The sequence below is a fragment of the Coregonus lavaretus genome, assembly GCF_964263955.1.
Source record: "Coregonus lavaretus genome assembly, chromosome: 36".
In the NCBI taxonomy this organism is placed as follows: Eukaryota; Metazoa; Chordata; class Actinopteri; order Salmoniformes; family Salmonidae; genus Coregonus; species Coregonus lavaretus.
The window spans coordinates 10,638,959-10,666,697 of record NC_140023.1 but is presented as its reverse complement, the minus strand read 5'-3'; the positions used below and the strand labels follow the sequence as shown (position 1 = coordinate 10,666,697).

Sequence of the window (27,739 nt, the reverse complement as noted above, 5' to 3'; positions counted from 1 at the left end):
CCAGAAGTCTTGTCAGCTAGAAACATTTGGCGGAGTACGTGAAGGAGATTCCATGATTAGATTCATTGATAACTAATGTTGTGTTACATTTCAGATTAGTACAGTAATAACTATTAGCATAGCTTGAGAAATAAAAGTAAAATCTGTTAGAAAATGATATGTGAACACTTAAAGAAAACCAATATTTTCATCAAGAATTCTTGTGACAATCAAACAATTAATTAAAAAACAAACGACAACAAAAACACTGGCCAAAACATTTCTGTTTGACCTATGCTGTGTTGATTTAGATGCTCTAATGGGAAAAACAGCTAAGGAAAACAAAAAGCAAAATGAACACATGGTGACGAGAACCAAATGGAGAGAAAGGTATAAATTCATGATTTTATTTGCCATTACAGTCAGTTTATCAGGATATAGTTTAACTACTGTATGTCTTGCCTGCCAGAGCTCTGGGCCAGTGATTCATTAAAGCTGAAATCTAATTGAATTCCTGCCAAACTTTCTCTTTCACAATTACTTTGTGAGTCGTAAAATACATTAGTGGGAAGTTATTATACACATTTTGACAATGAAAACAGAAAAAAGCAAACCACATAACTGATCCAAAAGACATGCAGCATATTGCATCTTCTGGAGTGGATATGTGCCATTCACATGTTACCAATCTAAAAGCCTAAGCCGTTTGGGGGGGACGGGGGACGGGGGGTTTACTAAGCTAACATATGGAATTGTTTTAAGATGGTCATACTATACATCATTTAGCTATTTCATTTGAATTTTAGGATCCCTTTAGGTATCCCCCGCAAATAAATATAACATTATTTGATAAAATATTGAATTTGATATTTACTACTATAGCATTGAATAACACATTCATAAATGGCAAAAAAGACAGTCAACAGATAAATCATAAGGTATAAGGTTTTGAAGTGTCTGTCCTATATCTAGGAGATATAAGAAAGATCAGGAAATATTTGTGGTTTTTTGGACACATATTTAACCCCTTATTTTTGTTGGCACAAAACATACTTTCATTTGTTTGTATGGGTTACCTTCAAACGAGTCCCGTGACACTTGTGGGAGCAAAACATAGAACACTGTCGTGTTTGTGAGTCTCCCCTTTCCATAGAGTGGTCATAATAGTTTGTAGGCCAAACCGTTCGGATGCTACAGACGTTTTCGTGAGAAGACCGATTTTCGGGATGTCTCATGGTCTGACAAACACCGCTGTAGCTCCGCCACCTTCCACAACATTTCATTTATGTTTCAGTCATTTAGCAGACGCTCTTATCCAGAGCGACTTACAGTTAGTGAGTGCATACATTTTCATACTGGCCCCCCGTGGGAAACGAACCCACAACCCTGGCGTTGCAAGCGCCATGCTCTACCAACTGAGCTACGGAAAGCCGACATAGTCGGATGCAGTGAATTGAGACGCAACCCATGCAAAAAAACGGATATCTCTAGCTTAAACGGACAGATTTTGATGCAGATTTTTTAAATGATGTTACTTAGATTGAGGCACAGGTTTTAATCAGTGGTTCTGTATGTAAATGCATAACTTTGCGATGAGTCTAGAGTCTACTTGTTAATAATGTTAGAGTGGACATCTTGGAAGGTCATTGGAAGCCTTTGGAAGAGCAGCGAAGACTTGTTACTGTAAACTCATTTTATTCTATAAATCAGCCTTTTATATGGTTCCCTCTGCCAAGGAGTGAGGTCAAGTTCATGTCAGGGATGACGTAGGATCTCATAAACACTTTTGTGCTGTTATCTCTCTAGTTGTTATCGTAAGATAGTGTGGGTTTCCTCAGTTCTTCATGTCTTGCATTTTGCATCATATGATGCAAAATGCATCATAGGAGAATGATTTCTGTATTTTGAAAGTTACATATCTTGAAAACTTGATTGCTGACAAGCAAAATGTTTTGGGACTATGTCAACAATGGACTAATGAAACAAATAACAATATATCGTTTTGGGGTGGAATTTTCCTTTAAGTGTTTTGGGGAATTGTATTTAGGCCCTTAGTAATCAATCATAATAAAGATGTATGCTTGTGTTTCTGATATATATTTCTTACTGTTTATGAATGAGATCTCTAGTAATAACACAAGACATCTGGTCAATGCTACACAAGAAGGACTGACATGTTTAAAAAGTCAAAATAGAGTTACAGAGAATGTAGGGGTTCAGTGGGAGGATGCTGAGTATGTGTGTGTATGTGCACTACATGTTTAGTGTATGGTTTCCATAGGAACTCTGCCAGTGCAGGCAGGGTTGAAACCATGCTAGCCTTTGGGAGTTGAAGGGTCACACAGCTCTGCAGTGAGAATGTTCTGCTTTTCATTACATCAACCCATTTGTCCCCGTATCTGCCTCGCCGTGGAGCCTCTACTCTGCTTCCTCTCTCCAAGTGTGCGTGTGCGTGTGTCACCTTTTGAACCGATAGGTTAGAGGTCCTTGGTGCAGCAAGAAATGTTTACGTTTGGTGCATTGGGAGACCAAATTCTACTATAAACTTTCTGTGTGTGTGTGCGTTTGCGTGGGAGTGAGTGCATTTGTGTTCGTATAGTAAGTCAATGTTATTAACTGCTCCTAAAAGTTTGCAGAGCACATCAATGATTTGCTGTAATTTGTATGTCTTTGTGTTTGTGCTCTGCCAACTTTTGTGTCGATTTTATCTATATTTTCTGCAATAAAGTCAATTTAATTCCTCAGAACAAAAACATTTTGCGAGTGCTTTGTACACAACCCAGAGTGGGAGTTCATTAACAGAGTTAACAGAGTTAAATAGTAATATTTCCTGAATGGACTAGCAAACCACATTCCCAAGGGACCAAAACAGGGGACAAAGTCACACATTTTTCAACAATATAGTTTTAAAAGGATGCGAGAATTTTTACATCAATCTGAAGAGGTAATGAACTGTAATTTCTAGTTTTTAATTGTTCTTAATTAATTCAACACTTGACTAGAACTGGAATACATTTGACTGTGTCTGTATGCTAATCAAGATAATATGTGCACAATCCCACCAGTGCTTGAGGGGCATATCACTATGTTGCTGTTTGAAATGTGATGTCTATGTGTGCTCTCTATGGCACAGGAAATATCCTTTTGTCCATTTGATACATACTTTTTCAATCTAAAGTTCTGAGAGTTGTAACTGACTGAAAATACCCTTGAGAGTTAGACTTGGTGTAGATGGTGTTTATAGAATAGTTAGATTATTCAAGAAACAGATCAAGTGCACCTATGATGTCTAGACTCTAGAGCTCTCTCAGTAAGGGATGCAATTGTATGAAATGCATTGCCCTTCAAAGTGCATTGTAGGTTTAGTCATATTCTGACAACCCCAAGATTGTGGAAATGGGATTATTTCAGTGTGACACATACACAATACTCCAGTTCCTAAAAGGATGTCTGATCCCTGTGAATTGAAGAGGGGAGCAATCCTGCAGTGTGTATTGAGTCATGCATATGTGAACATCTGTGTTGCATTGCTTCCACTGAGCCACAGAGCAAACAACCTATGTTTTAGAATAGCCTACTACTTACTGCCTGCATTCACTTTTTGACTGTATTCGTCAGGGGAGATACACAGCACATTGAGGCTTTGAAGTTTTCTTTTTTGGTAATGTTGGGTCAAATATTTGACGTCAACCTCTGCTCCAAAGCCAATGGAAAGGCAGATTTCTCAATTATTCATGAAATTAAGTAGTGATGTTTATTTTCAAGATCGTCATACACATACTGACTTCTACACACGCACGCACTTCCACTTCACTTTATATGTGAGATAATTAGCTTACTTTTACTGAAGTCAGTCAATTGATCATGAGTTGGATTCGGTTGGAATGGGGGGGATACAAATTACGATTTTTTTTTGTCCCGTCAAATTTCCCAGTTAGTAGGCGGATATGAGAAGTCACATGGTCTCTCTTTCCCTTTTTCCCACACAAACACACCCACACCAAAGACAGTACAGTATGCCCACATACAACACTCGGACGTTCTCGCATCGTGCACACACAGCTGTTTAGATATTCACTAGCTGCAATGCCATAGGGCGCGCACATACGGACTAACTTTTTACACCGTTGCAGTCAGAATGCATCGAAATCTGGAATACATTTGACACTTTTCCCTCTCGATCTTTGAATTCTGTCCAGGACAGTGTGGGTCTTCTGCCGTTAGATAGCCTACGAAGATACGGTCACTGCCAAAAAGGTTTGATGTTTCAAATAGTTACTGTAAACTATGTTGCCTGTTTCCTGTGGACTGGTTATGTGCAAAGTGTTGTAGCATTCTGCGTGTTGATAATACTAATGGAAGGTGAAAGTCACTAGTCGATTATAAATCAATGATAGCATGCATTTTAAACTTTTTGTCGTAATGCTCTCCTCAATGGAGTAGCCTTTTTCGCGTTTGCTGAGTATACTCGACTACGTCCATAATATACATCAACTCTATTTCCATTGAGTTGAGTATCTTTGTTAAACTTTTGATTGATCTCATGCATGCAATTTTCTCTATTAGTCTGCTCTTCCATCACATCACATTGTTGGATGTGATTTTAAAGCGTTAACTCTATTGAGTGCCTCTCTGTATGCTGCTTGCCAGTACGCATTAGCAGAACATGGTATTTTTTTGTCTCTTTGGCTTTTCATTGCAGTAAAAGTACATTGAATAGCCCACGTTTGACACTGTAAAATTAGTAAAATATTTGTTGCTATAATTTCTTTGTCCGGCCTTCATCACATGTAGACCAATTTCTAGTTGTGTTAATAAGAACCTGCTGACGACCCTGACTTTGAACAGGCGTAGTAGAGCAAAAATAAAAGTATGTTGCCCACCACCCCCATAGGTGTTACTTTAACACCCGAGGTGCTAGCTGCCCTCCAAAACTAGTTGATTTACATGAGGTGGTAACACAAAGCCCCCCTATGATGTTCTATTGACATGCTTTACGGCTGTTGGCATGACAGTAGACACAGGTGGTTGTGGTTTCCATCCCCCACTCCACAGATTACAGTTGACGCAGGGGACTCTCTGTCTGCCTGCAGAGATCGTGGTGGTTAGAGATTATGTGGCAAACATTTTCTATCTGTGTGTGTGTGTGTGCAACATGTTGCAAGCCTCCTATTAGATTACCTCAGCAATAAAATGAACTGATTTAGTATGAATCAAGTTTCCTGTGAAATAAAAATCTAATTTCCAACATCTTGCCCTACTTGTTTACATTTTAGTCATTTAGCAGACGCTCTTATCCAGAGCGATTTACAGTTAGTGAGTGCATACATTTTTCATACTGGCCCCTGTGGGAAACGAACCCACAACCCTTGCGTTGCAAGCGCCATGCTCTACCAACTGAGCTACAGGAGGGCCAGAGCCTCTAGCTCTGGTGAGAAACTGAAGTTTTGGTCTGTCCCCAACAGATTCCCAGAGCCAGCTGTCCTGCAGTGTAGCAGGTGAGGACCAGAGAGAGTGAGGCGATCCTGAAGATTTGGACAGTATGAGTTTGGTGGAGATCAGACAGGCTGTTGGGTCCATGACCCTGTCCCTATCCAGCACAGACTCCAAGGAGAGGTACTTTGACCGGGTGGATGAGAGCGACCCTGAGTACCTCCGCAGCAGGAACATGTCACCTGAAATACGGCAGGACTTCAACATGATGGAGCAGAAGAAGAGGGTCACTCAGATTCTACAGAGTCCAGTATGTCGCTTGTTCTATATGCCTATGTTGATGTGTGTTCACAGTAATGTCACTTTCATTATCTGGTTGTAGACCATCAAATGGCCTGAAAAGTTTTGCTCTTCGAGATCCAGGCCTATGTCATTGGCTCTTGTAGAGACACTATACCATTGATGTTTTCATTCTGATGGCAAAACATTTAATCAACCGGCACAATGTTTGTACAGTGTTAATCTTTGTTGCAATGCAGTGAAATGTGCTACTGTCAGAGGAAGCAATATTAAATATTAACCAGTCCAAAAATAAATTTAAGCTTTATAATACATTCCCTGACCAAGTTCACAGCTTAGCATTATTAAAGGTCCAATGCAGCCGTTTTTATTTAAATATCAAATAATTTCTGGGTAACAGTTAAGTACCTTACCGTGATTGTTTTCAATTAAAATGGTCAGAAAGCAACAAAAAATTGCTTCTTAGCAAAGAGCTATTTTCTCAAGCAAGAATTTTGCTAGGACTGTCGGGGAGTGGTCTGAGTGGGGAGGGGAAGAATGAAAACTAGCTGTTATTGGCAGAGAGGTTTGGAACCATAGAAATAAAATGAAAATAATGGGCTTAGAACCTCTAACCCTGGCATTTTGTGGGGGAAACAACCTGTGGTTACCTAGGTTACCCCATTGGCTCGCAGCAAAAAACTTGACCTGCTTGTGTTAGTCAATTACAAAACTAAATTTAAGAAAAGTACAACATGTCCAAAGATTACTTTTCAACATTGCCTGCTCTCGAGCGTTCTCACTACTTAGAATAACGTAATATTGTAGGGCTTCCCTCATGCCCCTTTTCATGGCGGTGCTAGCAGCCATGTGAGTGCTAGCTAGCTAGCCAACACAAACAAACTGACTATACATCTACAAGTGAGTGGAGTTACAAACAGACTATACTAAACAAGTTAAATGTCTTACCTGTGAGGAAATGTTTTCCACACACATAGCTACGTGTAGCCTACTTGGACACCGGGTCCCCACATTTTCCACTCTTCCATGCCGAATAGCCCTGAAGCCACTGGGCTCTTCTCGCAGGCTCCATTTCCCTACATGAGAGCATTGCGAACCTTAGATCAGGATTTTTTACCTGGTTACATGTACATTGAACAAGACAGCAGTTTTTCGGCATGTTTTGTTATTTCTGTATAACAAAAAATCTACGACGAAGTTGTCTCTTTTACAATGGGGTTCAATAGGGTTTTTGGGGGGTTTTCCCCAATTTGTGGTCGTGGTCGATGGGGAATTAGTAATTATCACGTGAATATCAACTGAGTATGGCTGCCTGGTATTGTGATGCAATAAATTCCATGGTAATGTGGACTTTTCATTCAAACTGATGTGGCTCATGTAATGGAATGTATTTTTTGTAATGTCAGTTGAGCTGATTCAACAAATCACAGAACAGATTTATGGGTTCAGTTCCTGCTTTTACTTCCTGCTTTGCTCCAATGGGTACACTTGCAATGGCCGCCAGTCCACCCATTATACCATCAATCACTTGAATGGGGACGCCCGTTCTATTCAATCTATTTCTATGTTTCTTATTGGGCTACTAATTTACAACCTGGTGATGTCACCAGGCAGGCCAAAACGCCATCCCACCAAAACAGGCTGAAATTTCAGGTCGGTCTTTTTAAACAGCTCTTACACTAAAAGGGCATTCTCCTCCTTTTCACAATTTCACAGTATTATTTCAACGTCATAGTGTGGAAATATATATATATAAAACACAGGACAATCACATTTCTGACTGCACTGGGCCTTTAATTTAAAAAATGGAGAGACAACAACATGTAGGCATGAACAGAAAAGGTATTGGCATCCACTGTATGTATGCCTATTTGATTCAAACCCTTGAGTATAAGCAGAAAATGTTGCCTACATGCGCCCATGTTAAATGCATCATATATGCCATTGTGAATCAGAGGGACAGATTATCACGCAGTAAAATGTGGTTAGAGATGCTGCTAGGAGGTGCAACAAACACATGCCCATAAAAAATGAGATGAGCCCACGCTCATCTGTGATTGCATAACAGACCCCAACAAGTGGAACTTAGCTCATCACCATGGGAACCGCTTTGAGATGGTGCGGAATGTTGGCTTTCCACCAAAGAGGCTTACAGAATAGTCGTATTTTTTGGGGAAGGATACCCAAGATTCACAACGACACTCTGTGAGCATAAATTAATAGGCTGGCTTAATGGGAGGGCTACCTCCCAGTCACCACTATTCACATGGACATAAAGAGGGGTTTAGAAACCTCTAATGTGATTTGTGTAAACTTGTAATAAGGAGGGCCTCGTTAGGCCTGAAAGTACACTGTGCACCCTGTCCTAATGTGAACGGCTGAATAGACATGGAATTGGGTCAAGGTGAAAAGTATTGCATAAATACACATAGAACATCCCAGCAGTTGAATTATTTATTTCTCTATGTAATTTAGCCTAACAGGGTGGAAATGTATGAGTGGGACATACAGACTAACAACATGAAACATGGACAAATAGATAAAACTGAGTGTTTATATTTATTTAGCTTTGCACCATAGTTTCCCACCAAATAAAGTATAACACTTCCTGAATGTGGGGTCATTGAAGGAAGGGGTTGTTTTCTTAAATGGAGAATAACAACAAACTAACAGGGTGGAAAGTGGTATCAGGGACACACAGAACATCTTAAATAAAATAATAATAAATACAATAATCATGAAAAAAAATTATTGATGAAAGAGACTTTAACTAGGACTATAAAATAATGAAGAAAGATTGTAATTATTTTATGGCTTTTTTCTTGTGGAAGTTGATAAATAACGCCTACATCCACTGACAAAAAGTGTTTAAAATGCATAAAATTCCCTTTCAGGATCCATATTTTGGTGTTTTTAAGATAAAGGACACCTGACCTTATTTAAAGCCTTTTGAAATCCACATTTTACACTAAATAAGAAATAATATTTTCTAGGGACAGAAAAGGCACCGCAAAGTAGGAATGACCCAGCTAACGTCCTTTCCTCATCTCATTTCCTTTGTGACCAGTGACCACTATCCTGGAGTGGTAAGCATTGATAGATGTAAGCCAGTGGTCATTGGGACTATTTTCACTGAGTCATGGGTTCCAAGGGGTGTCATTTTAATATGTCACTGGTTTCCAGGTGTTTAAGGATGAGCTGGAAGGACTGATCCAGGATCAGATGACGAAGGGCAATAATCCAACAGGGCTGCTGGCTCTGAGGCAGATAGCTGATCTTATCATGGCCAGTTCTATGGGAGGGACAGGCTCCTTCACATCTCCTCTCAGTAAGTAGCTGTGTGCGTGTGAGAGAGTGCATGTGGGTCTTTCAGTGATGCATCCTGATTCTCTCTGCATTGTCAACGTTTAGGGACACAGAATTCACAAAAACGTGTGACATTGAGAGCCCTTATGCAGCAAAATTCTGCACAATTACTTGTTGACAACATTCCACATTCCGAATGTTTCTAAGTCGGCCACATGTTCCCGACTTTATTATGATTGACAGCTGTCTGGAGCGTCAATTATGTTGCCCTCCGTCTTTCAATGGAGGTCACTATGAACCCCAGGGCTAAAAAGTTCAATTTTAAAAACACTAGGAATGTTTACTGAAACTGTTAGGAAATGTAAACATAACCGTGGTCTCCTATGGCTTTGAGGTAGTGGAGGGACTGTCTCTTTATAAATCAACAGTCCCTCCTAAAGTGCTTGTAAAAGGATAGGGTTCCGGTTTGTCCAATGCCCTTATACAGTAGGAAAAATATATACTACTCAGAGCTCTTATGAGAAGTTCTGAGAACAGCCGCTTTTATGATCCAAAAGTTAAGCAAGGGATGCTGAGATGTAGTGAGTTTATGAGAAATACAATTTTTATAGCAATCATTTGAGCTAAATGTTGTTAGAGGAACTTGCAAGAGAGAGGCAGAACCCTTTAAGAGCTGCTCGAGTTGAACAAGTAAGCATAGATGTTGCTTGTAAGCTCAAACCAAAGAGAAAGCAAATTCCGTTGACCATGTCATAATGCAACTTGAACATGAAGAAAGTTATTGTTTCATGAACATTCATAAATGTTCTAACTCTGGAGTAGTATGAATGGTTTAACTTGTTTAGACACACAAAGAAGGCTGTAATTTGTGGTGCTTGTCACGAAGGCTGTAGGGTGTTAGTGACTATGCTCTCGTCTCATCAGTTCACCATGAATGCATGTGTTTTCTCTCCAGGCCTAGGGATGGTCACCCCGGTCAATGACCTCTATGGGGTAGAGTCTCCATCCTTTACCAAAGGGGAGAAACAGTGTCGCTGTAAGCTAGCCAGTGTCTACAGACTGGTGGACCTCTTCAGCTGGGCCCATTTCACCAGCTCATACATTACTGTGAGTATTACCCTCATAAAAAAACCTTATTAGACCTCTCTACTTACATGTAAAAGCAACTTAATGTAGCATTATAAGCACAGTATGAATTGTGATTACTGTAGGCATGTCAAAACGACACATGGAGTTCTCAGTCACCCAATACGCATTCTGTTTTTGCAATTTTCAACCATTGTTGAAATGCAAATAAATAGTGTAGACATTTCTATCTTGAGAATAGTCTACATCCTGTACCGGTTTACTGTATGTAGCTGGTACAATGTTGCTCTTGGCAATGCCTTTTGACACTTAGGCTTTTTTACATTTTCCTTTTCCTTGTACAGGTCCGGGTTAGCAAAGAACAAGACCATGTTCTTATCATCCCACAAGGACTCTCTTTCACTGAAGTGACAGCTGGCAATCTGGTAGGTATAATGGTGCATGCATTTTCATATTCCAGATTGCTTAGAACTACCATAGAAAATAACAGTTTGTGCTTTTCTCCAGTGGGTGAACAACACTATCATTATCAACAGTATCAAAACAACCCCATTGAGATGTGTGAATCATGCAGAATATGTGTTCAGACTATTGACGTGGCCACATAATCAATAACCAGCCACCCAGACAGCCTCTGGGTGTGCTGAGACACGCCTTACTCTATTTCACCAAGGGGTCAAGGAGAAATGACAATTGTGTTGATTGGATGTTTTTCAGCTTGTTGTCAGCATGTAGTTGCCTATAGTTACAGTAGTGATGGAGCGCTAAGTCCCAATAGAATGATAACTAGATTACTTGTAATCCTCTTGCAATATCATCATAATAACAACTGAATACAGTTAAACTAATAATTCAAATAAGAAAACCAACAGTGGAATAATTAATCTATTTTAATAGTGCAGCAATATTGTAGCACAGTGAGTTGGAACAATGCCCAATACAGTTGTGCGACTTTGCATCCGACTCAGTATCTGGCTGCCATGGTAGCCCTACTGATATTGTGTCCTGGTCTGTTTCCAGGTGAAAGTGAACATGATTGGTGACGTTGTCGACCAGGGATCCACCTACCTGGAGGTGGATCACTTTGGCTTCAGCCCTCACTCTGCTATCTATTCCATGCGCCCTGATATCAGGTGTATCATACACATCCACACCTCTGCCACTGCTGCTGTGAGTACACTCTCAACTAAAGCTCAATGAGTGGCCATGTCACCTGGCCATGATACTCAATGACTGAATTAAGCAATAAGGCCCGAGGGGGTGTGGTATATGGCCAATATACCACAGCTAAGGGCTGTTCTTAAGCACGACGCAACGCGGAGTGCCTGGACACAGCCTTTAGCCGTGGTATATTGGCCATATATCACAAACCCTGAGGTGCCTTATTGCTATTATAAACTGGTTACCAACATAATTAGAGCAGTAAAAATAAATAGTTTGTCATACCCATGGTATACGGTCTGATATACCACGGCTGTCAGACTATCAGCATTCAGGGCTCGAACAACCCAGTTTATTATTAAGAGTAACCTCTGGAAGTGTATTTACCTCATCTTGGTTTCATTATTGTTTTTACAGTAAGTACACCTAATGTACTGGTACTGTTGCCTTTTGCGGTCGTCTCTTATAGTTCATGCTATTTGTCTGATGTTTTACTAGCCGAAAATAACATAAAAGGTGCCTTTAGGTAGTTGTTGTTGACACAGCATAGTCACGGTTGCTTTTATCCTGAATTCACAGGTGTCCTCGATGAAATGTGGCATCCTGCCCATTTCCCAAGAGGCTCTGGTTCTGGGCGATGTTGCCTATTTCAGTTACCAAGGCTTTTTGGATGATCAAGACGAGAAGGTGGAGTTCCAGAAAGCCCTAGGGCCCTCTGCCAAGGTGACAATGGGTTTCCTTAACAACACCAACATGCTCACTGTAGTGTGTGCCATACATAGAAACAGAACACACAGAATTGCATCACCGTCGAGATTAGACCGCCTGCCATTTAATCAAACTGTTTTGTTGCTGTAGTAATTGGTGTTTTTACACAGGTATAAGAGCATTTGAAATGTAATGTGTTACCGGAAGTTGTTTTCACTAGCAAATATTTTTTGCCTTTCATGTATTTTTATTTACTTATTAATTTCACCTTTTTAACTTGTTGTTATCCCGCGATTCATCTTTTTGCAGGTGCTTGTTCTGAGGAACCATGGCCTGGTTGCTCTGGGGGAGACTATAGAGGAAGCTTTCCACTACATTTACCACTCACAGCAGGCTTGTGAAATCCAGGTAACACTTTAATTCATCAGCCACACTTGTTCTACCACATCATTGTATAGGTCATGGAATTGTTAGATCACTGCTATTTCTGTGTTCTTACCAGGTAAATAGGATGTGGGCGAGGGCGTCTTGCAATCCAAGATACAGTATATGTGTGTTATTTTGCTTCACTTAACCTGTGTGGTCTAAACACATCAGTATGTATTAAATTAATAACTACTTGTACACTATATGACCAAAAGTATGTGGACACATGCTCGTCGAACATCTCATTCCAAAATCATGGGCATTAATATGGAGTTGGTCCCCCCTTTGCTGTTATAACAGCCTCCACTCTTCTGGGAAGGCTTTCCACTAGATGTTGGAACATTGCTGCGGGGACTTACATTTAAATTTACGTCATTTAGCAGACGCTCTTATCCACTTGCTTCCATTCAGCCACAAGAGCATTAGTGAGATCGGGCACTGATGTTGGGTGATTAGGCCTGGCTCGCAGTCGGCCTTCCAATTCATCCCCAAGGTGTTTGATGGGGTTGAGGTCAGGGCTCTGTGCAGGCCAGTCAAGTTCTTCCACACAGATCTCGACAAACCATTTCTGTATGGACCTCACTTTGTGCACGGGGGCATTGTCATGCTGAAACAGGAAAGGGCCTTCCCCAAGCTGTGCCACAAAGTTGGAAGCACAGAATCATCTAGAATGTCATTGTATGCTGTAGCGTTAAGATTTCCCTTCACTGGAACTAAGGGGCCTAGGCCGAACCATGAAAAACAGCCCAAGACCATTATTCCTCCTCCACCAAACTTGACTGTTGGCACTATGCATTCGGGCAGGTCGCGTTCTCCTGGTATCCGCCAAACCCAGATTTGTCCGTCGGACTGCTAGATGGTAAAGTGTGACTCATCCAGAGTCCAATGGCGGCAAGCTTTACACCACTCCAGCCGACGCTTGGCATTGCGCATGGTGATCTTAGGCTTGTGTGTGGCTGCTCAGTCATGGAAACCCATTTCATGAAGCTCTCGACAAACAGTTCTTGTGCTGACGTTGCTTCCAGAGGCAGTTTGCAACCAAGGACAGACCATTTTTACGCGCTTCAGCACTTGACGGTCCAGTTCTGCGAGCTTGTGTGGCCTACTACTTCGCGGCTGAGCCATTGTTCCTCCTAGATGTTTCCACTTCACAATAACAGCACTTACAGTTGACGGGGGCAGCTCGAGCAGGGCAGATATTTGACGAACTGACTTGTTGGAAAGGTGGCATCCTATGACGGTGCCACGTTGAAAGTCACTGAGCTCTTCAGTAAGGCCATTCTACTGTCAATGTTTGTCTATGGAGATTGCATGGCGGTGTGCTCAATTTTATACACCTGTCCGCAACGGGTGTGGCTGAAATAGCTGAATCCACTAATTTGAAGGGGTGTCCACATACTTTTGTATATATAGTGTATATATAAATCCCAGGTTTATACTTGTAGAATGGTTTCCCCCCTGGTTTTGGACAGGAATCAAACTTGGTGTTGGTTGTTTTCCAATTGAATGGTGTAACATTCTCTGCGTGAGAGAAAAATGAGTGATAAGTCAAACATCTGTTAAAACAAAGCTAAATCAAGTACTCTATGTGTGATTTGAAACCACTGTTCTCAAAGAGCACCAGGTGGAGTTTAGTGTTCTAGGACTTGGTTGAGTCTGATAGTAGCTCATAGCTCTATGTGGAGCAGACAGATAGTATTCTCTTATCATCATATGTGTCTGGGATAGTGTTGGTTTTTCCATTGAGCAGGTCATTCCATGTGTGGTCAGTCTGGGATTCCTGTGTTTGCTTCACTAGACTCTACTGATTCCTTGTGACACACATTTTTACCTCATATTTTCAATATAATAGCTACAGATGTCGGATCTTAATTTGATTACCCTGTTGCAGGATAACTTTCCTGCATTGCAGGAAATGTAAAACTTGGAGTGTAGTTGAGGTTTAAAAAGGCTTCTGAAGTTTGTAATTTCCACTTTGAAATTTGAATTGATTTACCCGTACAAAAATTTTTATCAACCCCTACAAAGATGTCCATAAATTATAATCCACATAATAATTCACATTTCCTGTTGCTGCAGGATAACTTTTCCTGCTGTAGCAAACTGACTCAAATTAAGATCCTACATCTGTAGTTTTAGACTTTAGTCATTATTCGCCAGACCTGGTCTTTTCACATGGTCAGAACAAACTCCTGGTCTTAAGTATGATATGTGTTTTTGATGTGGTCTTTCAGGTCAGTGCTCTGCAGTGCTCTGCAGGAGTGGAGAACCTGGTGCTCCTGGATAGGGAGAGGTTCAAGCCCCTGACCCACGGAGTGGCTGCTGCTGGGGTCACCGTGGACAGCGAGGTCAAGTGGAAAGTGGGCGAGGCAGAGTTCGAGTCACTCATGAGGATGCTGGACAACCTGGTAAGTGACCTCACTATTTTATCTGACTTTTCCCACAATGCTTTGCGTTTCCTCTCCCATGCACATCCTGAGGATGTGTGGGAATACATTGACATCATAATCCCAACCAGAAAGTTGTGTTTTTAACTCAAACATGGGAGATCATGGATGCCAGCTGTAGCTCCTTGAACTAATGCACGATTATTGTCCCAGTATAACCTATTAAAGAGTGCCACGCAGTTAGGTGTTTATCAAAGATGAGCATCTAATCTTAGCCTTTGGCCAGCTGACTGTTTGTTAATGCTGGGTCTGTTTAGCATCCCCTGTAGATAACGGTGTGATGTTCAGAGGGCTTCTCCCCTTTAAACACTACTATCTCAACAACACTACTAATGATAAGGGACAGACACATTCTCTGGGCACAGCAGACCCTACTCCGAGAAAGCCTCTATTGAAACTACTAATGACATGCCACTTCCTGGGTAGGCTACAGCTGTGTTAGCTTGTACAGCTCTGTGTCATCATAGCCCGCCTCCCCATCATGGATTCCAGATGGCAGGCCATGCTGTGTGGAGTTAAGAGCACAGACCACACAATCCTTCAGAGTCGATTGACTGGAAAACTCAACACACTCCCTGGGTTCCACTCAACATGGTTGAGTTTGGGGTTTGCGGTCCCCCACCCCCCTTATCTTTGATGTGTTCCACACAACAGTTCCCCTGCCAACTGCACTGTGTGGCCAGACTTTATCTATTCCCTTTGAAATCAGGAACTTTTGAAAGCGTTGTTTATATGTATTGTACAAAGTGTTCCAACAATGTACAAATGTCTTCACTGGAGAGGCTGAACATTGGGTGTTCTAGGAACCACTTAAACCACATGCTTTAGTCACTGATATGGAGTGTAATGTTTCACATGGTTAAAGATGGAAATAATCTTACAAACTTTGTGATGGAAAACTGCAAACGTCTGAAAACGTGTCTTTGGGAGATTGTTTTTATATGCTGCCAAGGTGCAATTCTGAGATTGTTTTTATATGTTGCTAAAGTGCAATTCAATTAACAGAGAACAAACACATTGTGGTACTGAGCATAATTATGTTGCACAAACCTTTTCATTGAAAATCTAATTTCCTAATTAACATGCATGTACAGTGAGGGAAACAAGTATTTGATCCCCTGCTGATTTTGTACGTTTGCCCACTGACAAAGAAATGATCAGTCTATCATTTTAATGGTAGGTTTATTTGAACAGTGAGAGACAGAATAACAACAACAAAATCCAGAAAAACGCATGTCAAAAATGTTATAAATTGATTTGCATTTTAATGAGGGAAATAAGTATTTGACCCCCTCTCAATCAGAAAGATTTCTGGCTCCCAGGTGTCTTTTATACAGGTAACGAGCTGAGATTAGGAGCACACTCTTAAAGGGAGTGCTCATAATCTCAGTTTGTTACCTGTATAAAAGACACCTGTCCACAGAAGCAATCAATCAATCAGATTCCAAACTCTCAACCATGGCCAAGACCAAAGAGCTCTCCAAGGATGTCAGGGACAAGATTGTAGACCTACACAAGGCTGGAATAGGCTACAAGACCATCGCAAAGCAGCTTGGTGAGAAGGTGACAACAGTTGGTGCGATTATTCGCAAATGGAAGAAACACAAAATAACTGTCAATCTCCCTCGGCCTGTGGCTCCATGCAAGATCTCACCTCGTGGAGTTGCAATGATCATGAGAACGGTGAGGAATCAGCCCAGAACTACACGGGAGGATTTTGTCAATGATCTCAAGGCAGCTGGGACCATAGTCACCAAGAAAACAATTGGTAACACACTACGCCGTGAAGGACTGAAATCCTGCAGCGCCCGCAAGGTCCCCCTGCTCAAGAAAGCACGTATACATGCCCATCTGAAGTTTGCCATTGAACATCTGAATGATTCAGATGAGAACTGGGTGAAAGTGTTGTGGTCAGATGAGACCAAAATGGAGCTCTTTGGCATCAACTCAACTCGCCGTGTTTGGAGAAGGAGTAATGCTGCCTATGATCCCAAGAACACCATCCCCACCGTCAAACATGGAGGTGGAAATATTATGCTTTGGGTGTGTTTTTCTGCTAAGGGGACAGGACAACTTCACCGCATCAAAGGGACGATGGATGGGGCCATGTACAGTCAAATCTTGGGTGACAACCTCCTTCCCTCAACCAGGGCATTGAAAATGGGTCGTGGATGGGTATTCCAGCATGACAATGACCCAAAACACACGGCCAAGGCAACAAAGGAGTGGCTCAAGAAGAAGCACATTAAGGTCCTGGAGTGGCCTAGCCAGTCTCCAGACCTTAATCCCATAGAAAATCTTTGGAGGGAGCTGAAGGTTCGAGTTGCCAAACGTCAGCCTCGAAACCTTAATGACTTGGAGAAGATCTGCAAAGAGGAGTGGAACAAAATCCCTCCTGAGATGTGTGCAAACCTGGTGGCCAACTACAAGAAACGTCTGACCTCTGTGATTGCCAACAAGGGTTTTGCCACCAAGTACTAAGTCATGTTTTGCAGAGGGGTCAAATACTTATTTCCCTCATTAAAATGCAAATCAATTTATAACATTTTTGACATGCGTTTTTCTGGATTTTTTGTTGTTGTTATTCTGTCTCTCACTGTTCAAATAAACCTACCATTAAAATTATAGACTGATTATTTCTTTGTCAGTGGGCAAACGTAAAAAATCAGCAGGGGATCAAATACTTTTTTCCCTCACTGTATAAAGGCTTTACAGTTGATGGATAACAGGCGGCAGAGTTTTCATGGAGTCCATTTTGACAGGTGGACTGAAACAATGTCTCTGTGTTGCTAGGGTTACCGGACAGGCTACACGTACCACCACCCCATAGTGAGGGAAAAGATCCGGACCAAAAACGATGTGGAGATTCCTGCCACGGTCTACACTGTCCCGTTGGCGGACAGTGATCTGGGTCAGAGAAAACCCTTTAACGTCCTGGTACAGAAACAGCAGAGGGAGAGGACCCGCTGGCTCAACTCTCCCAACAGTTACCTGAAGGTCAATGTGCCTGAACGTTCACCCAGCGGAGAGTGCAGCCCCAGGACCAAGACCATGGTGAGCTGCTATAAACCAGTGTACTTCAATCTACCTTGTGTACCAGTAGACATGCAGTAATACCTCTATTACTTCAACCTGACAATCTTTGTTCCTATAGCAGAGCTAAAATATTTGCTCAAACATCAGGCTTTTATGTAGGTTGCCAGAGCAGTTTTAAATTCGTTGGTTAGCCTGCCCTCTTGTGGAATCTTGTGTAACTGTATGTATGAAACACCAATATTTCTCTACATAAAATCTAGCATACCCAATGCACTTATCAAATGTGTTAATGAGCTCCAGTCTGAAATGTCTTTATTAAACCAGTATCTTTCCTTTTAGTGGATGAAATCTGAAGAGACCAGCAATGGCACTGGCACCCCCATAAAGATCGAGGACCCCAACCAGTTTGTTCCCCTTAACACAAACCCCACTGATGTTCTGGAGAAGAGGAACCGGGTGAGCTAGAACATTGTGTTCTCTAATCATGTTCCTGATTGAAAGTTCAGACATCCTGACCATTTGCTGCACACATTGTAAAGGAGGTACTATTGAACTCTCCTCCCAAGCAAATTAGTATTGATTGCAGTGACCTATAGGGTGCAACCTGTCTCCCTCTGGCATGACAGCTGGGTGGACCAGAGAATCAATCAGTCATAAAGCCTTTCTATTCATTTTAATGGAGACCTCTGTGGTGTCACTGAATCATTTCAGAACAAAAATAGGCTAGCTTTGTACTCCCCTTAGTCTAGGGACTAATTTGGGTGTAGTAGATAGTGCTAATTGCCCAGAGAGTTATGCCAAGGTCTTGAAAACAGAAGTTAGAATAATTTGTAATGGAAATCTGTTTATTAGATAAGGCAACAGAACACTGTTGATCACATGACTCCAGGACCAAAGTCCCATCTTCTAGCTGGCATCGTTGTGGACACCATACCAGGACCAGTAAGTACTTGGATCAACTTCACACCACACAACCCTAACATTATATAGGTCGTTCCACGGAATTAGTGCCTTTTGCGTCCCTTTGATATTTTAAGTAGAAATTGTGCACCAATAAAATAAATGTAAAAGCCTGTTATATTAAATTAAGTGCCCTCTAATATAGACCACATGGAGAATTCAATAAATCAGATTTATGTTATGACAAAAGACTTGTTAAAGTGCCAAAATTCAGCATTTTGACATGTCCATTTTGATATGTCCGTCAACCCTGTGTCACCTCTAGGAAGATTTTAACCCCGTAATTTCTCCCAAGTTTTCACCATCATTGTAAAGCCCTAGTTATGTTGTTGCTTTGACAAGGTCATTTCTGAAGATTATTATTTATTTCATGTGATCAGTGATTCATTTACATCTGTCCCTCATTATAAAGTCAACCCTGTTACGTGATCAAAATTCTCTTTTTAATATGGTGAAACTATTCCTTTTTTAAAAAAATTTTTTCAAAAGAAACATTGAACATCAAATAGTCAATTCATAGTGTAAAAGCAGATGAGCTGGTTCTACTCTTTTTTGTGGTGGAAAACTGAGTGGGTCAAGCATAACACGTCAACCTTGTCATCCATAGATAGACAGGCTAGAAATGTTTTTTTGCTGTGAAGCTTGCATTCAGTTGCCCCTCCCTGTTGGTTTTATGGCTGATTTAAGATGAAATCGTAAACCCTGTTACATTATTTGGCACTTACTACAGTCGTGGTCAAAACTTTTGAGAATGGCACAAGTTATTGGTCTTCACAAAGTTTGCTGTTTCAGTGTTTTTAGATATTTTTGTCAGATGTTACTATGGTATACTGAAGTATAATTACAAGCATTCCATAAGTGTCAAAGGCTTTTATTGACAATTACATTAAGTTTATGCAAAGAGTCAATATTTGCAGTGTTGACCCTTCTTTTTCAAGACCTCTGTAATCTGCCCTGGCACGCTGTCAATTAACTTCTGGGCCACATCCTGACTGATGGCAGCCCATTCTTGCATAATCAATGCTTGGAATTTGTCAGAAATTGTGGGGTTTTGTTTGTCCACCCGCCTCTTGAGGATTGACCACAAGTTCTCAATGGGATTAAGGTCTGGGGAGTTTCCTGGCCATGGACCCAAAATGTCGATGTTTTGTTCCCCGAGCCACTTAGTTATCACTTTTGCCTTATGGCAAGGTGCTCCATCATGCTGGAAAAGGCATTGTTCATCGCCAAACTGTTCTTGGATGGTTGGGAGAAGTTGCTCTCGGAGGATGTGTTGGTACCATTCTTTATTCATGGCTGTGTTCTTAGGCAAAATTGTGAGTGAGCCCACTCCCTTGGCTGAGAAGCAACCCCACACATGAATGGTCTCAGGATGCTTTACTGTTGGCATGACACAGGACTGATGGTAGCGCTCACCTTGTCTTCTCCGGACAAGGTGTTTTCCGGATTGCCCCAAACAATCGGAAACGGGATTCATCAGAGAAAATGACTTTACCCCAGTCCTCAGCAGTCCAATCCCTGTACCTTTTGCAGAATATCAGTCTGTCCCTGATGTTTTTCCTGGAGAGAAGTGGCTTCCTCGTTGTCCTTCTTGACACCAGGCCATCCTCCAAAAGTCTTCGCCTCACTGTGCGTGCAGATGCACTCACACCTGCCTGCTGCCATTCCTGAGCAAGCTCTGCACTGGTGGTGCCCCAATACCGCAGCTGAATCAACTTTAGGAGACGGTCCTGGCGCTTGCTGGACGTTCTTGGGCACCCTGAAGCCTTCTTCACAACAATTTAACCTCTCTCCTTGACGTTCTTGATGCAATCTTACTAGCAGCAATTTCCTTGCCTGTGAAGCCCTTTTTGTGCAAAGCAATGATGACGGCACGTGTTTCCTTGCAGGTACAGTGGGGGGAAAAAGTATTTAGTCAGCCACCAATTGTGCAAGTTCTCCCACTTAAGAAGATGAGAGAGGCCTGTAATTTTCATCATAGGTACACGTCAACTATGACAGACAAATTGAGAAAAGAAAATCCAGAAAATCACATTGTAGGATTTTTTATGAATTTATTTGCAAATTATGGTGGAAAATAAGTATTTGGTCACCTACAAACAAGCAAGATATCTGGCTCTCACAGACCTGTAACTTCTTCTTTAAGAGGCTCCTCTGTCCTCCACTCGTTACCTGTATTAATGGCACCTGTTTGAACTTGTCATCAGTATAAAAGACACCTGTCCACAACCTCAAACAGTCACACTCCAAACTCCACTATGGCCAAGACCAAAGAGCTGTCAAAGGACACCAGAAACAAAATTGTAGACCTGCACAAGGCTGGGAAGACTGAATCTGCAATAGGTAAGCAGCTTGGTTTGAAGAAATCAACTGTGGGAGCAATTATTAGGAAATGGAAGACATACAAGACCACTGATAATCTCCCTCGATCTGGGGCTCCACGCAAGATCTCACCCCGTGGGGTCAAAATGATCACAAGAACGGTGAGCAAAAATCCCAGAACCACACGGGGGGACCTAGTGAATGACCTGCAGAGAGCTGGGACCAAAGTAACAAAGCCTACCATCAGTAACACACTACGCCGCCAGGGACTCAAATCCTGCAGTGCCAGACGTGTCCCCCTGCTTAAGCCAGTACATGTCCAGGCGTGTCTGAAGTTTGCTAGAGTGCATTTGGATTATCCAGAAGAGGATTGGGAGAATGTCATATGGTCAGATGAAACCAAAATATAACTCTTTGGTAAAAACTCAACTCGTCGTGTTTGGAGGACAAAGAATGCTGAGTTGCATCCAAAGAACACCATACCTACTGTGAAGCATGGGGGTGGAAACATCATGCTTTGGGGCTGTTTTTCTGCAAAGGGACCAGGACGACTGATCCGTGTAAAGGAAAGAATGAATGGGGCCATGTATCGTGAGATTTTGAGTGAAAACCTCCTTCCATCAGCAAGGGCATTGAAGATGAAACGTGGCTGGGTCTTTCAGCATGACAATGATCCCAAACACACCGCCTGGGCAACGAAGGAGTGGCTTCGTAAGAATCATTTCAAGGTCCTGGAGTGGCCTAGCCAGTCTCCAGATCTCAACCCCATAGAAAATCTTTGGAGGGAGTTGAAAGTCTGTGTTGCCCAGCGACAGCCCCAAAACATCACTGCTCTAGAGGAGATCTGCATGGAGGAATGGGCCAAAATACCAGCAACAGTGTGTGAAAACCTTGTGAAGACTTACAGAAAACGTTTGACCTGTGTCATTGCCAACAAAGGGTATATAACAAAGTATTGAGAAACTTTTGTTATTGACCAAATAATTATTTTCCACCATAATTTGCAAATAAATTCATTACAAATCCTACAATCTGATTTTCTGGATTTTCTTTTCTCATTTTGTCTGTCATAGTTGACGTGTACCTATGATGAAAATTACAGGCCTCTCTCATCTTTTTAAGTGGGAGAACTTGCACAATTGGTGGCTGACTAAATACTTTTTCCCCCCACTGTAGCCATGGTTAACAGAGGAAGAACAATGATTTCAAGCACCACCCTCCTTTTAAAACTTCCAGTCTGTTATTCTAACTCAATCAGCATGACAGAGTGATCTCCAGCCTTGTCCTCGTCAACACTCTCTCATGTGTTAACGAGAGAATCACTGACATGATGTCAGCTGGTCCTTTTGTGGCAGGGCTGAAATGCAGTGGAAATGTTTTTGGGGGACTAAGTTCATTTTCATGGCAAAGAGGGACTTTGCAATTAATTGCAATTCATCTGATCACTCTTCATAACATTCTGGAGTATATTCAAATTGCCATCATAAAAACTGAGGCAGCAGACTTTGTGAAAATTAATATTTGTGTCATTCTCAAAACTTTTGACCACGACTGTATAGTCCGTTTTTATATAACCTGTTCAGATGGGAAAACTTGTTTTTTATAAAGTTGAACATGTGCTCTTTATGACATAATGTTAAAATTAGGTTAAATCTATTTTTTTACACTTTTCACCTAATTGGTGGAACGACCCTAATGGTGGAGAGTTCCAGGATTGTCATGATCAGAAGACTAATATGGGACTTCATTGGTCCATCCTTATATTATGTGTTCAGTGAAGTAGTTGGGTTGGAGCTCACTGGTATGTATGGGCCTTACCAATGGTTGTAGGTTTAACTGCATTTGTGGAGCTCATTGGTCACTAAGCAGTATGTCTAGCAGTTAAAAGTTTAACCCCATTGTTATGTACCTCTCTCCCCTCAGGCCTTTATCATTGAGGATGAGGAGCTGACACGCTCTCTTCCTCCCAACCCCTTCAGTGAGCTGACAGAGAAGGTTCTAGAAGAGTATAAGAGTGTTTTGGAGCGAAGGCAGCTGGGCCAGGATGGTATGATTCTCCCCTATCTCATTACAAATATCAACACTGTCATGATGAAGATAATTTAATTCCCACCTCTGTTATCTACAGTAGTGCTGCTGTATTTGTGTTGCTGAATCTGTGATGACTAGGGCCCAAAGTTCTACCTGGCCAGGTCACATGGTCAGGATAAAACTCCAGGCCCTATTGATAACCCTTGAACTTTGAACTTGCAGATGCTGATGATGTCACAGACGCAGATGAGATGACAACTTTTGACGAGTCCACCATCTCACTGTCCCTGTCTCCACTCATGTCTCCAGTCAAAGGTATAGTCTATTTAATAAGAAAGGAGCAAGACCATTGTGTCCAATAAAGTTTCCATGAGAAGCTTAATTCCTAAATCAGGGCATTCCTTCTCTTAAACATTGAATTGGTTATAATCCATTGAGTTTTGGAAAGGGTGCACTACAGACAAACTTGTCATCTTCATACTTCCTGTAAAGGAGTATTGTTTTTTGAAGTGTATAAGTGCTTCATGCACCAACTCTTCCTCACTGACTTGGTTTCTTCCTGTTAACAGAGATCATATCCAATGGGAAAGACTATATGGAAGAACTGGAGGAGAAACTGAACATCAAGGTATCCAAGATCAGTGTCAGTGCCACAGAAACGGTTGAAATCTCCATAACAGAGAAATCAGGGGGAGACAAGACCCCTGAGAGCCAAACCAAGTCCCCCAAGAAGAAGAAAAAGTTTCGCACTCCCTCCTTCCTAAAAATGAATAAAAAGAAGGAGAAGGCTGAGGCCTAGAGGGAGAGACGCAGGAGAAAGACAGGTCAGCTTGTTTGGTATGAGATGAGATCATAGGATGAGATGCGTTCCTTAGAGAGGAAATGTATGAGTCACTAAGATCTTAATAGATCTCCAGCTTTTGGGAGGGAGCAACTGTGACAATAAGCCTGTTATTACAATCTTCTTATTACTCAATCACTTCCTCTGAGGGCTCGACACATGAATAGTAGGCATGGTGTTGAACATGTAGTGTATCAGCTTTATTGTTCTCAGTATCTACTATAGCCAATTCGCCATCGTGTAATCAAAACACATGATAATATATAGCTACAGAAACTCATTTTTTTTAAATATGAAACACTGAAATACCACATTTAACCTGCTATGTATTTGTGGTCAGATACGTTTTCCAGTCGGCTCATCATTGAATGTACAGTAGCCCATAGTTGAAGGTAAGACATGTAAATGTCATGAGGCAGTGTTAAGTGAGTGTTGTATCCTGGTGCCTGGACGTATTGGAATGTATATGAGGTCAAGCCTTAAGAAGTGTGGTTGGTTTGTATCTGGACCTAGTCATAATAACGCTGTCTTAGTTTTGGTAGATTTTTATGAGTAGGATAAAGTATGGGTTGTAGTAGTGTTTATGATTATTCAGTATTCGGGTAACATTTTGATATACACTACAGTACATATTTGTGTTCTTAATAATCATTTTGTTATACATAATACTTTTAACAATGCAAGACAGAGAAGGCAATTTTAGTTAGGCATGTTTTGCAGAAAGTTTTATTTATGCCAGTGATATTATTTTAGTGGTTGCTGCTTCATTATTGTGACTAAATGGACTGAAAGTATGATGATTAGTAAAATCTCCAATCTCTATTAGCTCAATATTGCTGAATACGTTTTATCACATTCACAGATATTTAGGCATGGATATCATATGACTGAAAGCGAAATTACAAATGTAATGATATGAGATAGCTGGGCCTAGAGTGTATTCGAAAGTATTTAGACCCCTTGACTTTTTCCACATTTTGTTACATTACAGCCTTATTCTAAAATGGATCAAATACATATTGTTCCTCATCAATCTACACACAATACCCCATAATGACAAAGCAAAAACAGGTTTGTAGAAATTGTTGCAAATGTATAAAAAATACAAAACTGAAATATGACATTTACATAAGTATTCAGACTCTTTACTCAGTACTTTGTTTAAGCACCTTTGGCAGCGATTACAGCCTACAGACTTCTTGGGTATGACGCTACAAGCTTGGCACACCTGTATTTGGGGAGTTTCTCCCATTCTTCTCTGCAGATCCTCTCAAGCTCTGTCAGGTTGGATGGGGAGTGTCGCTGCACAACTATTTTCAGGTCTCTCCAGAGATGTTCAATCGGGTTCAAGTCCGGGCTCTGGCTGGGCCACTCAAGGACATTCAGAGACCTGTCCCGAAGCCACTCCTGTGTTGTCTTGGCTGTGTGCTTAGGGTCGTTGTCCTGTTGGAAGGTGAACCTTCGCCCCAGTCTGAGGTCCTGAGTGCTCTGGAGCAGGTTTTCATCAAGGATCCCTCTGTACTTTGCTCCGTTCATCTTTCCGTCGATCCTGACTAGTCTCCCAGTCTCTGCCACTGAAAAACATCCCCACAGCATGATGCTGCCACCACCATGCTTCACTGTAGGGATGGTGCCAGGTTTCCTCCAGACGTGATGCTTGGCATTCAGGCCAAAGAGTTCAATCTTGGTTTCATCAGACCAGAGAATCTTGTTTCTCATGGTCTGAGAGTCCTTTAGGTGCCTTTTGGCAAACTCCAAGCTGGCTGTCATGTGCCTTTTACTGAGGAGTGGCTTCCGTCTGGCCACTCTGCTATAAAGGCCTGATTGGTGGAGTGCTGTAGAAATGGTTGTCCTTCTGGAAGGTTCTCCCATCTCCAAAGAGGAACTGGAGCTCTGTCAGAGTGACCATCGGGTTCTTGGTCACCTCCCTGACCAAGGCCCTTCTCCCCCGATTGCTCAGTTTGGCCGGGTGGCCAGCTCTTGGTGGTTCCAAACCTCTTCCATTTTAGAGTGATGCAGGCCACTGTGTTCTTGGGGACCTTCAATGCTGCAGCATTGTTTGGTACCCTTCCCCAGATCTGTGCCTCGACACAATCCTGTCTCGGAGCTTTACAGACAATTCCTTCGACCTCTTGGCTTGGTTTTTGCTCTGACATGAAGTGTCAGCTGTGGGACCTTATATAGACAGGTGTGTGCCTTTCCAAGTCATGTCCAATCAATTGCATTTACCACAGGTGGACTCCAATCAAGACTCGAAACATCTCAAAGTTTTTCAATGGAAATAGGATGCACCTAAGCTCAATTTCGAGTCTCATAGCAAAGGGTCTGAATACTTATGTAAATACGTTTTTTCTGTTTTTTATTTTAAATACATTTGCAAAAATTTCTAAAAACCTGTTTTCGCTTTGTCATTATTGGGGTATTGTGTGTAGATTAATTTGATCAATTTTAGAATAAGGCTGTAACGTAACAAAATGTGGAAAAAGTCAAGGGGTCTGAATACTTTCCGAATGCACTGTATATAAGGCTATGAAATGTTATATGAATGTTTTGTGTATGTGAAAGATTTGTTGAGACAGTATTTTGATAGATCATTTGAAGGTTGATTAGGCCATACAAATGTAATAAAATGTTTAACAGATGCCCCTCTTCACATTTCTCAAAAATTAAATAGAAATCTGACAAATTGAATAAAGAAATGAAACACTATAGCAAAAAACATTGTCCTGAAGATTCCAGTAAAGAGATACACAACTTCCTCTCGGATTATGGCTGAACTATGCCTCTTTTTGCCTCCCCAAGATGCTAAAATCTCTTGAATAGGTCGCCAGGTGTTAAACTAAGGTCACTATAGAATTTTAACAAGAGGGAGTCCACTTTTCAAAAACATTTAATTACATTTGTATGGCAGTATGTTATAAAAAGCTGTTCTCTGGACCCAAGTTAAACCTAAAGACAAAGTCAAACATGCAGAGATGGTATAAATCAAGGATTGGATTTATCCCAGTAAGCAATGTGAATGGTTTGCTTCGATCCAAAAGGAGAAACATGGTTTTCCTTTGTAAATACTATGTTTTGTGAAGCTGTTTTAAATGCAATACTGAAATTAAGGTTGATCAATTTGCAACGGTCGCTTTAACATTGATTTAGTATCAGTTTATGGTCTGTTGAAGTATTACAAGCTTAGATGCATATACCCAGTATATGGTGTTCACATTCCCAGTTTGTAACTTGCATTACTAATGCTTATATTGTCCTCGTCATCGTTTGTTTGAATTGCTTTTCTATTGACTGAGCTTTTGTAATATAACTTGTGCTCTGTATCGCAGCTTCATAGAATTTCATTACATTCCTTAGGAAATTACATTTCACAAGATGTAATAAAAACAGCTTGCGTTTACGTGACTGTTTTATTTTACCATGGTCCATTGTTGATTGAAACATACAGTATTGCTTGCATTCTTTTAAATATTTTTGCATTCTTATGTCATTAAATAATGCAACAAACATTGACATACACTGAGTGTGGAAAACATTATGAACACCTGCTCTTTCCATGACATAGACTGACCAGGTGAATCCAGGTGAAAGCTATGATCCCTTATTGATGTCACTTGTTAAATCCACTTAAATCAGTGTAGATGAAGGGGATGAGATGTGTTAAAGAAGGATTTTTAAGCCTTGAGACAATTGAGACATGATT

The 27,739-nt window shown here is 41.2% G+C and overlaps 1 protein-coding gene across 2 annotated transcripts; it reads left to right on the top strand.

The window, feature by feature from the left end:
• Window positions 1-4,004: 4,004 nt before the first annotated feature.
• On the top strand, window positions 4,005-27,436 carry LOC311110922 (gamma-adducin-like). 2 transcript variants are annotated; one of them, XM_084153561.1, is made up of 16 exons: window positions 4,005-4,236; window positions 5,445-5,722; window positions 8,706-8,798; window positions 8,896-9,040; window positions 9,974-10,125; window positions 10,449-10,529; window positions 11,125-11,274; window positions 11,845-11,988; window positions 12,283-12,381; window positions 14,634-14,807; window positions 17,640-17,900; window positions 18,222-18,338; window positions 18,735-18,824; window positions 23,088-23,211; window positions 23,418-23,510; window positions 23,765-27,436. In XM_084153561.1, the coding sequence occupies exons 2-16, from the start codon at window positions 5,522-5,524 to the stop codon at window positions 23,992-23,994; spliced, it is 2,154 nt and encodes a 717-aa protein (XP_084009687.1). In that variant the 5' UTR covers window positions 4,005-4,236; window positions 5,445-5,521; the 3' UTR covers window positions 23,995-27,436. The 2 variants fall into 2 exon arrangements, with proteins under 2 accessions (XP_084009687.1, XP_084009688.1); XM_084153562.1 differs by lacking the exon at window positions 8,706-8,798.
• The last annotated feature ends 303 nt before the right edge of the window (window positions 27,437-27,739 follow it).

Excerpts from the sequence above, each read along its gene's own strand:
- LOC311110922 (XM_084153561.1), top strand. The coding sequence starts at position 5,522 with ATGAGTTTGGTGGAGATCAGACAGGCTGTTGGGTCCATGACCCTGTCC. Across the intron at positions 5,723-8,705 it reads CTCAGATTCTACAGAGTCCA|GGACAGAAAAGGCACCGCAA; the intron begins GTATGTCGCTTG and ends AATATTTTCTAG. Across the intron at positions 17,901-18,221 it reads GCCCCAGGACCAAGACCATG|TGGATGAAATCTGAAGAGAC; the intron begins GTGAGCTGCTAT and ends CTTTCCTTTTAG.